This window comes from Triticum dicoccoides, chromosome 6A (assembly GCF_002162155.2).
Source record: "Triticum dicoccoides isolate Atlit2015 ecotype Zavitan chromosome 6A, WEW_v2.0, whole genome shotgun sequence".
Taxonomy (NCBI): domain Eukaryota; kingdom Viridiplantae; phylum Streptophyta; class Magnoliopsida; order Poales; family Poaceae; genus Triticum; species Triticum dicoccoides.
Genome location: NC_041390.1, coordinates 192,761,227 through 192,773,086, shown reverse-complemented (window position 1 = coordinate 192,773,086; position 11,860 = coordinate 192,761,227). Strand labels below are relative to the sequence as shown.

At 48.6% G+C, this 11,860-nt stretch overlaps 2 protein-coding genes across 3 annotated transcripts in view; both read left to right on the top strand.

Annotated features, from left to right (window-relative positions):
* The first annotated feature begins 6,413 nt into the window (after positions 1 to 6,413).
* On the top strand, positions 6,414 to 9,099 carry LOC119316561 (cyclase-like protein 1). The gene is made up of 6 exons (XM_037590886.1): positions 6,414 to 7,094; positions 7,492 to 7,536; positions 7,890 to 7,962; positions 8,075 to 8,172; positions 8,337 to 8,407; positions 8,652 to 9,099. Exons 1-6 carry the CDS (start codon positions 6,557 to 6,559, stop codon positions 8,775 to 8,777), a joined length of 951 nt encoding a protein of 316 aa, XP_037446783.1. The 5' UTR covers positions 6,414 to 6,556; the 3' UTR covers positions 8,778 to 9,099.
* Positions 9,100 to 9,450: 351 nt separating this feature from the next.
* The window catches only part of LOC119316562 (cyclase-like protein 1), a 5,356-nt gene continuing 2,946 nt past the window's right edge, over positions 9,451 to 11,860 (top strand). The window contains exon 1 of one of the 2 annotated variants that reach the window (XM_037590887.1): positions 9,451 to 9,965. In XM_037590887.1, coding sequence (XP_037446784.1) covers positions 9,593 to 9,965 — 373 coding nt within the window. In that variant the 5' untranslated portion in view covers positions 9,451 to 9,592. The remainder of the gene's footprint in view (positions 9,966 to 11,860) is intronic. The other variant, XM_037590888.1, reaches the window with a different exon arrangement.

The window sequence follows — 11,860 nt, the reverse complement described above, 5'->3', positions numbered from 1 at the left end:
GACTCTAGTGCAAGTGGGAGACTGTTGGAAATATGCCCTAGAGGCAATAATAAATTGATTATTATTATATTTCCTTGTTCATGATAATCGTTTATTATCCATGCTAGAATTGTATTGATAGGAAACTCAGATACATGTGTGGATACATAGACAACACCATGTCCCTAGTAAGCCTCTAGTTGACTAGCTCGTTAATCAATAGATGGTTACGGTTTCCTGACCATGGACATTGGATGTCGTTGATAACGGGATCACATCATTAGGAGAATGATGTGATGGACAAGACCCAATCCTAAGCCTAGCACAAAGATCGTAGTTCGTATGCTAAAGCTTTTCTAATGTCAAGTATCTTTTCCTTAGACCATGAGATTGTGCAACTCCCGGATACCGTAGGAATGCTTTGGGTGTACCAAACGTCACAACGTAACTGGGTGGCTATAAAGGTGCATTACAGGTATCTCCAAAAGTGTCTGTTGGGTTGGCACGAATCGAGACTGGGATTTGTCACTCCGTGTAAACGGAGAGGTATCTCTGGGCCCACTCGGTAGGACATCATCATAATGTGCACAATGTGACCAAGGGGTTGATCACGGGATGATGTGTTACGGAACGAGTAAAGAGACTTGCCGGTAACGAGATTGAACAAGGTATCGGTATACCGACGATCGAATCTCGGGCAAGTATAATACCGCTAGACAAAGGGAATTGTATACGGGATCGATTGAGTCCTTGACATCGTGGTTCATCCGATGAGATCATCGTGGAACATGTGGGAGCCAACATGGGTATCCAGATCCCACTGTTGGTTATTGACCGGAGAACGTCTCGGTCATGACTACATGTCTCCCGAACCCATAGGGTCTACACACTTAAGGTTCGATGATGCTAGGGTTATAAAGGAAGTTTGTATGTGGTTACCGAATGTTGTTCGGAGTCCCGGATGAGATCCTGGACGTCACAAGGAGTTCCGGAATGGTCCGGAGGTAAAGATTTATATATGGGAAGTCCTGTTTTGGTCGCCGGAAAAGTTTCGCACTTTATCGGTATTGTACCGGGAGTGCCGAAAGGGGTCCGGGGGTCCACCGGGGGGGTCCACCTGCCCCGGGGGCCACATGGGCTGTAGGGGGTGCGCCTTGGCCTATATGGGCCAAGGGCACCAGCCCCAAGAGGCCCATGTGCCAAGGAAACTTGGGGAGGGAAGAGTCCTCAAGGGGGAAGGCACCTCCGAGGTGCCTTGGGGAGGATGGACTCCTCCCCCCCTCTTGGCCGCACCCCTTCCTTGGAGGAAGGGGCAAGGCTGCGCCTCCCCCCTCTCCCTTGCCCCTATATATAGTGGAGGGGAGGGAGGGCATCCATAACTGAAGCCCTGGCGCCTCCCTCCCTCCCGTGACACCTCCTCCTCTCCCGCAGGTGCTTGGCGAAGCCCTGCAGGATTGCCACGCTCCTCCACCACCACCACGCCGTTGTGCTGCTGCTGGATGGAGTCTTCCTCACGCTCTCCCTCTCTCCTTGCTGGATCAAGGCATGGGAGACGTCACCGGGCTGTACGTGTGTTGAACGCGGAGGTGCCGTCCGTTCGGCACTAGGATCTCCGGTGATTTGGATCACGACGAGTACGACTCCTTCAACCCGTTCTCTTGAACGCTTCCGCTTAGCGATCTACAAGGGTATGTAGATGCACTCTCCTTCCCCTCGTTGCTGGTTTCTCCATAGATAGATCTTGGTGACACGTAGGAAAATTTTGAATTTCTACTACGTTCCCCAACACATATCACATCACAACATGCCCTGCAAAAACAAGTTAGACGTCATCTACTTTGTTGTTGCAAGTTTTATGTGGCTGCTATGGGCTGAGCAAGAACCGTTCTTACCTACACATCAAAATCACAACGATAGTTTGTCAAGTTAGTGTTGTTTTAACCTTCTCAAGGACCGGGCGTAGCCATACTCGGTTCAACTAAAGTTGGAGAAACTGACACCCGCCAGCCACCTGTGTGCAAAGCACGTCGGTAGAACCAGTCTCGCGTAAACGCACGCGTAATGTCGGTTCGGGTCGCTTCATCCAACAATACCGCCGAAACAAAGTATGACATGCTGGTAAGCAGTATGACTTGTATCGCCCACAACTCACTTATGTTCTACTCGTGCATATAACATCTACGCATAAACCAGACTCGGATGCCACTGTTGGGGAACGTAGTAATTTCAAAAAAAATCCTACGCACAGGCAAGATCATGGCGATGCATAGCAACGAGAGGGAAGAGTATCGTCCACGTACCCTCGTAGACCGTAAGCGGAAGCGTTATGAGAACGCGGTTGATGTAGTCGAACGTCTTCACGATCTGACCGATCCAAGTACTGAACGCACGGCACTTCCGAGTTCAGCACACGTTCAGCTCGATGACGTCCCACGAACTCCGATCCAGGAGAGCTTCACGGGAGAGTTTCGTCAGCACGACGGCGTGTTGATGGTGATGATGTTACTACCGGCGCAGGGCGTCGCCTAAGCACCGGTACGATATGATCGAGGTGGATTATGGTGGAGGGGGGCACCGCACACGGCTAAGGGATCAATGATCAACTTGTGTGTCTAGAGGTGCCCCCCTGCCCCCTTATATAAAGGAGCAAGAGGGGAGGTCGGTCGGCCCTCTATGGCGCGCCAGGAGGAGGAGTAATCCTCTTAGTAGGAGTAGGACTCCCCTCTTTCCTACTCCTACTAGGAGGGGGAAAGGAAGGGGGAGAGGGAGAAGGAAGGGGGGCGCCGCCCCCTCTCCTAGTCCAATTCGGACCAGAGGGGGAGGGGCGCGCGGCCTGCCCTAGGCCAGCCCTCTCTCTCTCCACTAAGGCCCATAAGGCCCATTATCTCTCCCGGGGGGTTCCGGTAACCCTCCGGCACTCCGGTTTTCTTCGAAATCACCCGGAACACTTCCGGTGTCCGAATATAGTCGTCCAGTATATCGATCTTTACATCTCAACCATTTTGAGAATCCTCGTCATGTCTGTGATCATATCCGGGACTCTGAACTACCTTCGGTACATCAAAACACAAAAACTCATAATACCGATCGTCACCGAACTTTAAGCGTTTGGACCCTACGGGTTCGAGAACTATGTAGACATGATCGAGACACGTCTCTGGTCAATAACCAATAGCGGAACCTGGATGTTCATATTGGCTCCCACATATTCTACGAAGATCTTTATCGGTCAAACCGCATAACAGCATACGTTGTTCCCTTTGTCATCGGTATGTTACTTGCCCGAGATTTGATCGTGGGTATCTCAATACCTAGTTCAACCTCGTTACTAGCAAGTCTCTTTACTCGTTCTGTAATGCATCATACCGCAACTAACTCATTAGTTACAATGCTTGCAAGGCTTATAGTGATGTGCATTACCGAGTGGGCCTAGAGATACCTCTCCGACAATCGGAGTGACAAATCCCAATCTTGATCTATGTCAACTCAACAAGTACCATCGGAGACACCTCTAGAGCATCTTTATAATTACCCAGTTACGTTGTGACATTTGGTAGCACACAAAGTGTTCCTCCGGTAATCGGGAGTTACATAATCTCATAGCCATAGGAACATGTATAAGTCATGAAGAAAGCAATAGCAGTAAACTAAAACGATCAAGTGCTAAGATGATGAGATGGATCAAGTCAATCACATCATTCTCCTAATGATGTGATCTCGTTTATCAAATGACAACTCATGTCTATGGTTAGGAAATATAACCATCTTTAATCAATGAGCTAGTCAAGTAGAGGCATACTAGTGACAATCTGTTTGTCTATGTATTCACACATGTATCATGTTTCCGATTAATACAATTCTAGCATGAATAATAAATGTTTATCATGATATGAGGAAATAAATAATAACTTTATTATTGCCTCTAGGTCATATTTCCTTCAGAGATCACACCGTTAGTGTACGCCAAGATCAAGCCATGGATTGGGGCCTCTAGAACGGTTGCGGACGCCATGGTAGGGGCTTGGATGAGAGATCTTGGCCTAGACCTCACTCATGCCGAGCTGGCCCAATTCCTCTTGCTTTGGGACATACTAGCCCCAGTGGAGCTTCATGCAGGAATGGTCGATTCGGCCTGTTGGGCGTGGGAGACCTCATGCGCTTTCTCGGTTCGATCGGCTTATGCCAGCAAGTTCATTGGGCATGAACACGACATTGCGGCAAGCTTCACTTGGCGCTCCAAGGCTCCTATGTGGTGTAAATTCTTTACCTAGCTAATCCTCAAGAACAAAATTTGGACCTCTGACAGGATGGTGAGGAGGGGCTTGCATCTTCTCCCGCATGGTGTGGTTCGAGGCTCTCTCAGCCTGGGGGCATGGTGAGTGGGTTCCCAGACAAGCTGATCGCCTCCTGCCATGGTGCTCAACACTTGCCATGTTTTCGAGGCACCCAAAGGACATCAACACTTTCGTGACTCTAGTGCTCTGGGAGACGTGGAAGCACCGCAATGTGGTGGTCTTTGACGGTGCTACTGCATCCGTGCGGGACATCCTTCGCCAGGTTATGCAGGTCACATCAGAGTGAGTTCAGGTAGGGTTCTTCAAGGTTGACATGGCCCCTTGTTTGCTTGAGTTGTCTATGAGGGCGGTTAGGGAAAATTAGCCTTTTGTAATATGAGCTTTGTCCCATGGGCCAAGGCGTAACTTTGTGGACCGGTGTTCTTTCACCTCTCTCTTCCTATCAATATATGAAACGCATACTCATGTGCTTTCTCGAGAGAAAAAGTGTTAGAGCAACTTTGGTAGAATCGTCAAGAATATGGATTGCCATAATCATGATGGAGGTGATTGCTAGGAATATGGAGACTCTAGATTCCACGCGCAATCTCAGAATTGAAAAAAAATACAACCTCCAAAATTTCCATGTGTGTGGGACCTATATGTCATTGGTTAACTCTTTCCCCCAATTCCCCACTCATCAACGCACAAGACGCATAGTTTTTGCTTTGAACGATAACAGATTCATGTAAAATAGAATTACAAGCGATTTCATTCATAGAAAGGGGTGGAAAATGAGTCACACCACGACTTTTATTAGTATAGACAACCAAATAAACTAACTTTTCTCAAAAAGTAAAAATAAAAATAAAAAGTAATTAAACTAGTTGTGGCTGTAACAGGCATGACTTGTCGGTGCGATATGCGGCATTGGCAGCATCAATTTCGTGGAAACGGGCCAAGGTAGCCTTATCCCATGCCGAACATGCGCGGGCGCCAACATTGCGGGCCTCGGCGGAGAGGAGCGGTCTAGGGCGGGTGCATCCCACTTGAGCCATGTGCCATTGTCTACGGTGGCCTCTGGGGCGACTATACGGTCCCAAATCCGGCGGTCCCTCTCAGCATCCATCTTCCGAGTAGCCTTTATGTCGAGATCACATGCAAAAAAAAAAATAGAACATGGATACAATTAAATGAAGGCTTCTTCCCCAAGCCGCTCCTGCGAGCGTCCTCGGGGGAAACCCTAGCGCCACCCATCTTCCTTCTCCCCCGGCCTCTCTCCCCTCCTCCGCCGGGCAAAGCCCGACCAACGTTGGTGGCGGCGGGGGTCTGTTTCCTCTCTTCTTGGCGGCGGCTGGCGCGGGATTGCGTAACGTGCTTAGACATTATGCTGATGCGGGGCCCAGCGGCGTGGCGTCGGGCGCGATGGGTGGCGACGGCTCTGCATGGCGGCGGTGTAGCGGCGTCTTGTGGCCCTGGCGGTGTGCGGCGGCTGTGAGCGGCGTCTTCTCGTGTGGTGTCGTGCAGGACGGTCCCGGCCAGATCTGGCCGATCTAGCGTCGGTGACCCGTCATGCAACGGGGCTGCGTGCAACCTGGGTCACGAGCGACCTGCTCTGCCGTGGCTCGGATGTTGGCCGGCTATCATGGACGTGAAGGCGCGCATGGTGGTTGGCGATTGGCGGTCGGTGGTGGTTGTACGGCAGTATGCCCGTACCATGTTTCAGGCATGGATCGGGATCGTGTGAGCTGGGGGTGAAAACCTTGTCTGTCTTTGGATAGGCCATCGGTGAGGCGCCCGTGGGCGTCATCCTTCTTGAAGGCATCGTTGTGGCTGCTCGATCCTCTTTGAGACACTCCGAGTGAAATCTCAAATCACTTTGATCGGGCGGTGGCGCCGCAACGGTGTCGTGCCCTTCCTCAACACACCACTTTGGTGGCCTCGACTCATCGATGTTCGGCCGTTTACCTCAAATGGTGCTTTGTTGTTTATCGTTCTTCTTATTTGTGGTGTTTGGGGTGTAGCTGATCTTCAGGATCTACCTATCTAGCCTAGAACGGCAAGACCAGCGTCCGACGAGGAGACGTCCATCCGATCGAATCAGTTTCTGTGGTTGGTTTCCAGGAAGCGGCTCTTTCTCTTGTCCAGCTTTGAAGCCTGACAGAAGCAGGCATTCTCTTGTCCAGCTTTGAAGCCTGACAGAAGCAGGCATCTAATTTGCCAATCTAGTCAACCGAACTCGGTCCGTACTTATCGGCAGCCCCTTGTCCCATCCAGACTTCCGGCACCACTGTACTGTACCAATGTCAGAGCAGCAGTTTCCTGGTACTACCATCACTCCCCACTCCCCAGAGTTCACGGAGTCCAGCGTGAGCGCTCGGCGCAGCAAATCGGCAGCCATGGCCGCAGCGGCTCTCACCCTCCTGCTGCTGGTGCTCCTCCCGGCGCGCCATGCTCTCGCCACGGCGGCCGGCGACGCGCACCCGGGCTACGCGGGCGCGGAGGCCGACACCTGCGGGGCGGCGCCCGGCGGCTCTCCCCCTTCCGGAGGAGGCGCGGCAGGCCGGCGCCACGGCCCGGCGCTGGAGGAGTACGGGGGCGGGCGCATCGTGGACATCACGCACGCGTACCGCCCCAGCATGCCGGCGTTCGCGCCCGGCGCGACGGTCGGCCCCCTCGTGCGCCTCAAGGCGTCCATGGAGGACGGGTCGGAGTACAACCTGTCGGAGCTCCGGATGGAGTGCCACATGGGCACCCACGTCGACGCGCCGGGCCACATGAACCAGGCCCACTTCGCCGCCGGCCTCGACGTCGACACGCTCGACCTCGATGTCCTCAACGGTGAGCTGAGCGTCCCTGGTTTTCTCCGATCGGCGATCAGAACTAGGCTTTGACCATTTTTGTCAGTCTCCGGCCTGCCGTCTTTGCACATATATATGATCACCTTGGTTAAATGGTTGGCTAGATGATGAGATGGGGAATTCTAGATGCCAATTCATAGAGGCAGCACGGCAGCATGGATTGCGGCCGCCTGACATCATTTTCTTGTAGCTGATGTCCTCTGAATCTGATTCGGAGTAGCTGTAGAACAAACTCTGTCCATTAAAATTGTTTAAAAAGGACAAAAGACTCTTGTTCATTGACAATTAGCATTTTCTATATATTTTTCCGAAAGATTTCCCTGCTAAACTTCATTGAAATTAGCATTGACAATTGACTTACTCTTGTTCCTGGACAGGTCCTGCCTTACTGGTCGATGTTCCAAGACACACAAATATAACAGGTAGGGTGTGGGGGAAGTCTTCTCTCTCTTTTTACAGGGAGCTCAGCTCTTCTATTGCATCAATGATGATGAATCACCCAGCTAATGAACTTCTTCTCATATCATGTCACAAGATTAATTTAACATGACATGAAAGAAACATGTGCATTACTAATGTGGTTATGTATTCAGATATTGGTTTCTCCATAGAATTCATCCTGTTTGATACAAATCCAGTAAGCTGATATTCTTACTAAAACCAACATCTGCATTTTGAAAAAAAAAATTGAGTGCTGATATTCTTACTAAAAATATTTGATTCACATCCACGTTGTCTAGTATTTGATATATGATGCCCCACTAATTCTATGCAGCTGAATCCATGAAATCCCTAAATATACCGAAAGGTGTTCGTCGTGTTCTCTTCAGGACATTGAACACAGACAGGTATGACCTCTTTAAGAAGAGATATTCAAGTAGATGCTACATTCTTCACCATATCGCCAGTCGATCTTTCTATAGGCTGTATTGAACATGTAAGTAAGCAGATGATATGTAGGGGGCTCATGTGGAAGGCAGCTGGTGATATGAGTTATGTTGGATTTACAGAGGATGGTGCACAGTGGTTAGTTGACAACACGGACATCAAGCTAGTTGGTAAGTATACGGGAGCTGTATTCGTATTATAACATATTTGCTAGAACCATGTGCAATTGTGAACTACCTAGGTTCAGTTGGTTCATGCCCTTTGGTGGCTCAATATATGCATTTACTTGCCATATCTGGTGTGAACCTAACATATGACATTGGCAATTCTGCAGGGATTGACTATATATCAGTTGCTGCATTTGATCATTTGATCTCTGCCCATGTGGCCTTCTTCAAAAATGCGGTAAGAATAAGATGCTGCCCTTTAATGATCTCAAAGAATGTGAATTTGAAGCCACCCTTGACTGGAGCCTTGGTTCCACAAATTCCTTGCTAACCAACCTCTTTTGGGGCTACAATGTTTCTATACACTATTTTGATGGTTCTCTAGAGAACATTAAATTCACATATCAGTGATGAACTTACCGTCTTAGCGATTGCACTATTGATTGAAACTACCGGTTGGTTTACTTACTCTGTTCTGTCAGGATATCATCCTAGTCGAAGCCCTGAAACTAGACAACGTGAAGACTGGACTATACACGCTGCACTGCTTACCTCTGAGACTGGTTGGCTCTGAGGGCTCACCAATTAGGTGCATTCTTATCAAGTGATCACCCATGGTGCATTCTTATCCGAGTGGCTGCTCTTGCCAAAGGCCGCAACGTATCGTGCCCGCAGATGCTACAATATCTTTGTCCACGGTCCATCCTAGTGGAAAAAGAGAATGCCTCTTGTCATGCATACAAGTTTGTATTGTAAAATGAACAAAAGAAATATAGCAGTACTACGAATAAGCAAGTACTGCAAGACAGACTTATAGCGACTCGTGTCAGTCTGTAACCAATGATGAACCACACGAATTTGTTAGCTGTATAATTTCCAACCGGGTTCAGTAATTTTCAAGTGCATCTTCCTCTCAGGCAGTTTCTGCAATATTTCGACTCGACTCGCCTGCTACCGTTGCTGATACGTTGGACTGTTCTCTGTAATGCTAGCGTGCCATACTGTTGTAATATGTATATCTGCAGACCCCGCAAAAAAAATAATATGTATATCTGCAGCTACGTTTCTTGTAAAGCAAAATAAGTTGCATGCCGGTGAACATGTGTAAGTAGTACAATCTTTTGATATGAGTTCTCATTCTTCCTCTGGGTGTACATGGATGAGTGATACAACAGGTGCACGGATGGTTGACAGATACATACTATTTGCCGGGGAGTGTTTGAACAGTCTAAAATCCTGTGGTTTTCAGACACCGCCCCTCTCACTGTCCGTTTGTCTCAATCTCAACCAGCCGGCCTGAGAAAAGCTCGGTGCGTGCTTGCTCCATTCATCAGCATTGTATTGACCACCAGAAGTCAAGGAAAGAGCTGCAACTTGCAGTAACCATCACAGCCCAGAGAGTCCGCAGTCAGCGCTCGGCGGCATGGCGGGCCCGCCAGCTCTCACCTTCCTCCTGCTGGTCCTCCTCCTCCCGGCACACCAGGCTATCGCCACAGCAGCCGGCGACGCGCACGGCGGGCCGGCGGCCGGAGGCACGGCAGGCCGGCGCCATGCCCCGGGGCTGGAGGAGTACGGTGGCGGGCGCATCGTGGACATCGCGCACGTGCCGCCCGACGCGGCGGCGGGGCCCCTGGTGCGGCTCAAGGAGTCGATGGAGAACGGGTCGGACTACAACTTGTCGGAGCTCCGGATGCCCTGCCACATGGGCACCCACGTCGACGCGCCGGGGCACATGATCCAGGCCCACTTCGCCGCCGGTCTCGACGTCGACACGCTCGACCTGGAGGTCCTCAACGGTGAGCGTCCCTGGTTTTCTCCGATCACAACTAGGCTTTGACAATTTTTGTGAATCTCCGCCCTGCGGTCTCGCAAATAAACCCTGGTTAAATGGTTAGCTACAGCATCTCAAAAGATCCCTCAAAAGTTGCATTTGAGAAAAAAAATATTTTAGAAAACTAAATATCAGCTGCCAGATTCTCTAAACATATCAAAAATTTAACTTCTACTCCTCAAAACTTTGCACCATTTCCCTATTTTAGGCTAAGAGGAGCAAGTATCTCCATCTCCATCTCCACTACTATTAAACAAGCAAGTTATGACAGAAACATTTAATATCAGCCTTCCATTATCTCAGATCTGATGACCTACATTGCTCTAGCGCCGTTGTATCAATTAAAGCAACATAATTAGCAATCAAAAGACACCATCGTCTCTGCTTTTTTTATAAAAAAATCGAGTTGGTGATGATGGTGTACCTGCCATCTTGTAATATAGACTGTCCGGTATATCTGACGGATAGAAAGCAAATTATGACAATTTTACAAAAAGATACCTGCACATCTCTCCACATTTACAGATAAGGTCTTCTCTCGTTCATCCTTATCTCCCATAACTTTATTGTCGAGCAACTAAAAAAAAAGCCTCTGGAACAATCTGGCATGGTGGCCACTGCTGGCGTCGTCCATCCCCATGCCTCCGCTCAGTCCGACCACCAATCACCACCACGCCCTACTCCTCCTCACCTTATCTCTCATCTTTCTCGAGATATCATTAGTTTTTACACATGAGATTACTCCCGCATGGGTCAATCACAACAGGTGTTTTGTAAAAAAAACGCATCTTGATGTTCCGTGTAATGCACGGGCATTTTGCTATTTAGCATTAAAAGAGCATTGTATGTACTCAATCAAATCTAGCATTCCAAAAAATAAAGCATAATCGAAATCACCATAACTAGCATTTCAAAAGAAAAAAAATCATATCAATCAAATCACCGTGACTAGCATTCCGAATAGTAAACATCATATCAATCATTCAAATCACTGTAATTAGCAATCAAAATAATAGTAATTTATCTCGCAAAAAAAAGTAATTTGGAATGTTTCCAACCAGTCTACCTCATACCTTGACCACGACCCTGTAAGACGTGAACCGTGCCACCACCGGTGGCCTCCGCCGACGCCCTATCACGCCTGCCCATCATCATCCCACCACTGAAATTTTAAGTTGTAGGAAACTTACGCATAAATCTGAACAATGATCAACAAGAACATACAAGGGACCAATTGAATAAAGGAAGTGTCGAGCACCGTTTGCAGGACTGATTATAGTAAATCTGAAGAAACAAAACACGTATTAATTAAAAAGTCCAAACATACAAGGGACCAATTGAACTACTAGTTAGTAAAAATTGAGGAGCCGCGCCGCCAAACCCTAACCGACACCTCCCATAAACCGTTTCAACCGTCGTTGCCATCGATTCGGCTCCCATCGACCCCTGTTCGGGCCGCCGTCATCGTGCCCCAACTCCATTGTGCCACAAGGCTTCCTTTCTAGGGAGCTTAGTAGATGTAGTGATAGTGATACATCTTACTTGTGATGGACTAATCCATATGCAAGATAACATACCATTTGTCTGACCATGTGAAGCATGTACCCTATTAATGGTTAACATGGGAGAATTTGAATCTTCGGGACATCAATGGCTCAGTCCCTAGTGATGGGCTTCAACGCGATTTGAGAGGGGGATAAATGAGTCATAAATAGAGTTGAGAGGGCTAATCTAGTGTACTTATGTTAAATTTGACCCAAATGGTGTTAAATATAAGACTTTTTAGATCTACTTTAGTGATATAACAAGTCTTATATTTCTTTACAGAGAGAGTATGTGTTATACTATGTGTAAATTTAG

Excerpts from the sequence above, each read along its gene's own strand:
- LOC119316561 (XM_037590886.1), top strand. The coding sequence starts at position 6,557 with ATGTCAGAGCAGCAGTTTCCTGGTACTACCATCACTCCCCACTCCCCA. Across the intron at positions 7,095-7,491 it reads CGACCTCGATGTCCTCAACG|GTCCTGCCTTACTGGTCGAT; the intron begins GTGAGCTGAGCG and ends GTTCCTGGACAG. Across the intron at positions 8,408-8,651 it reads TGGCCTTCTTCAAAAATGCG|GATATCATCCTAGTCGAAGC; the intron begins GTAAGAATAAGA and ends CTGTTCTGTCAG.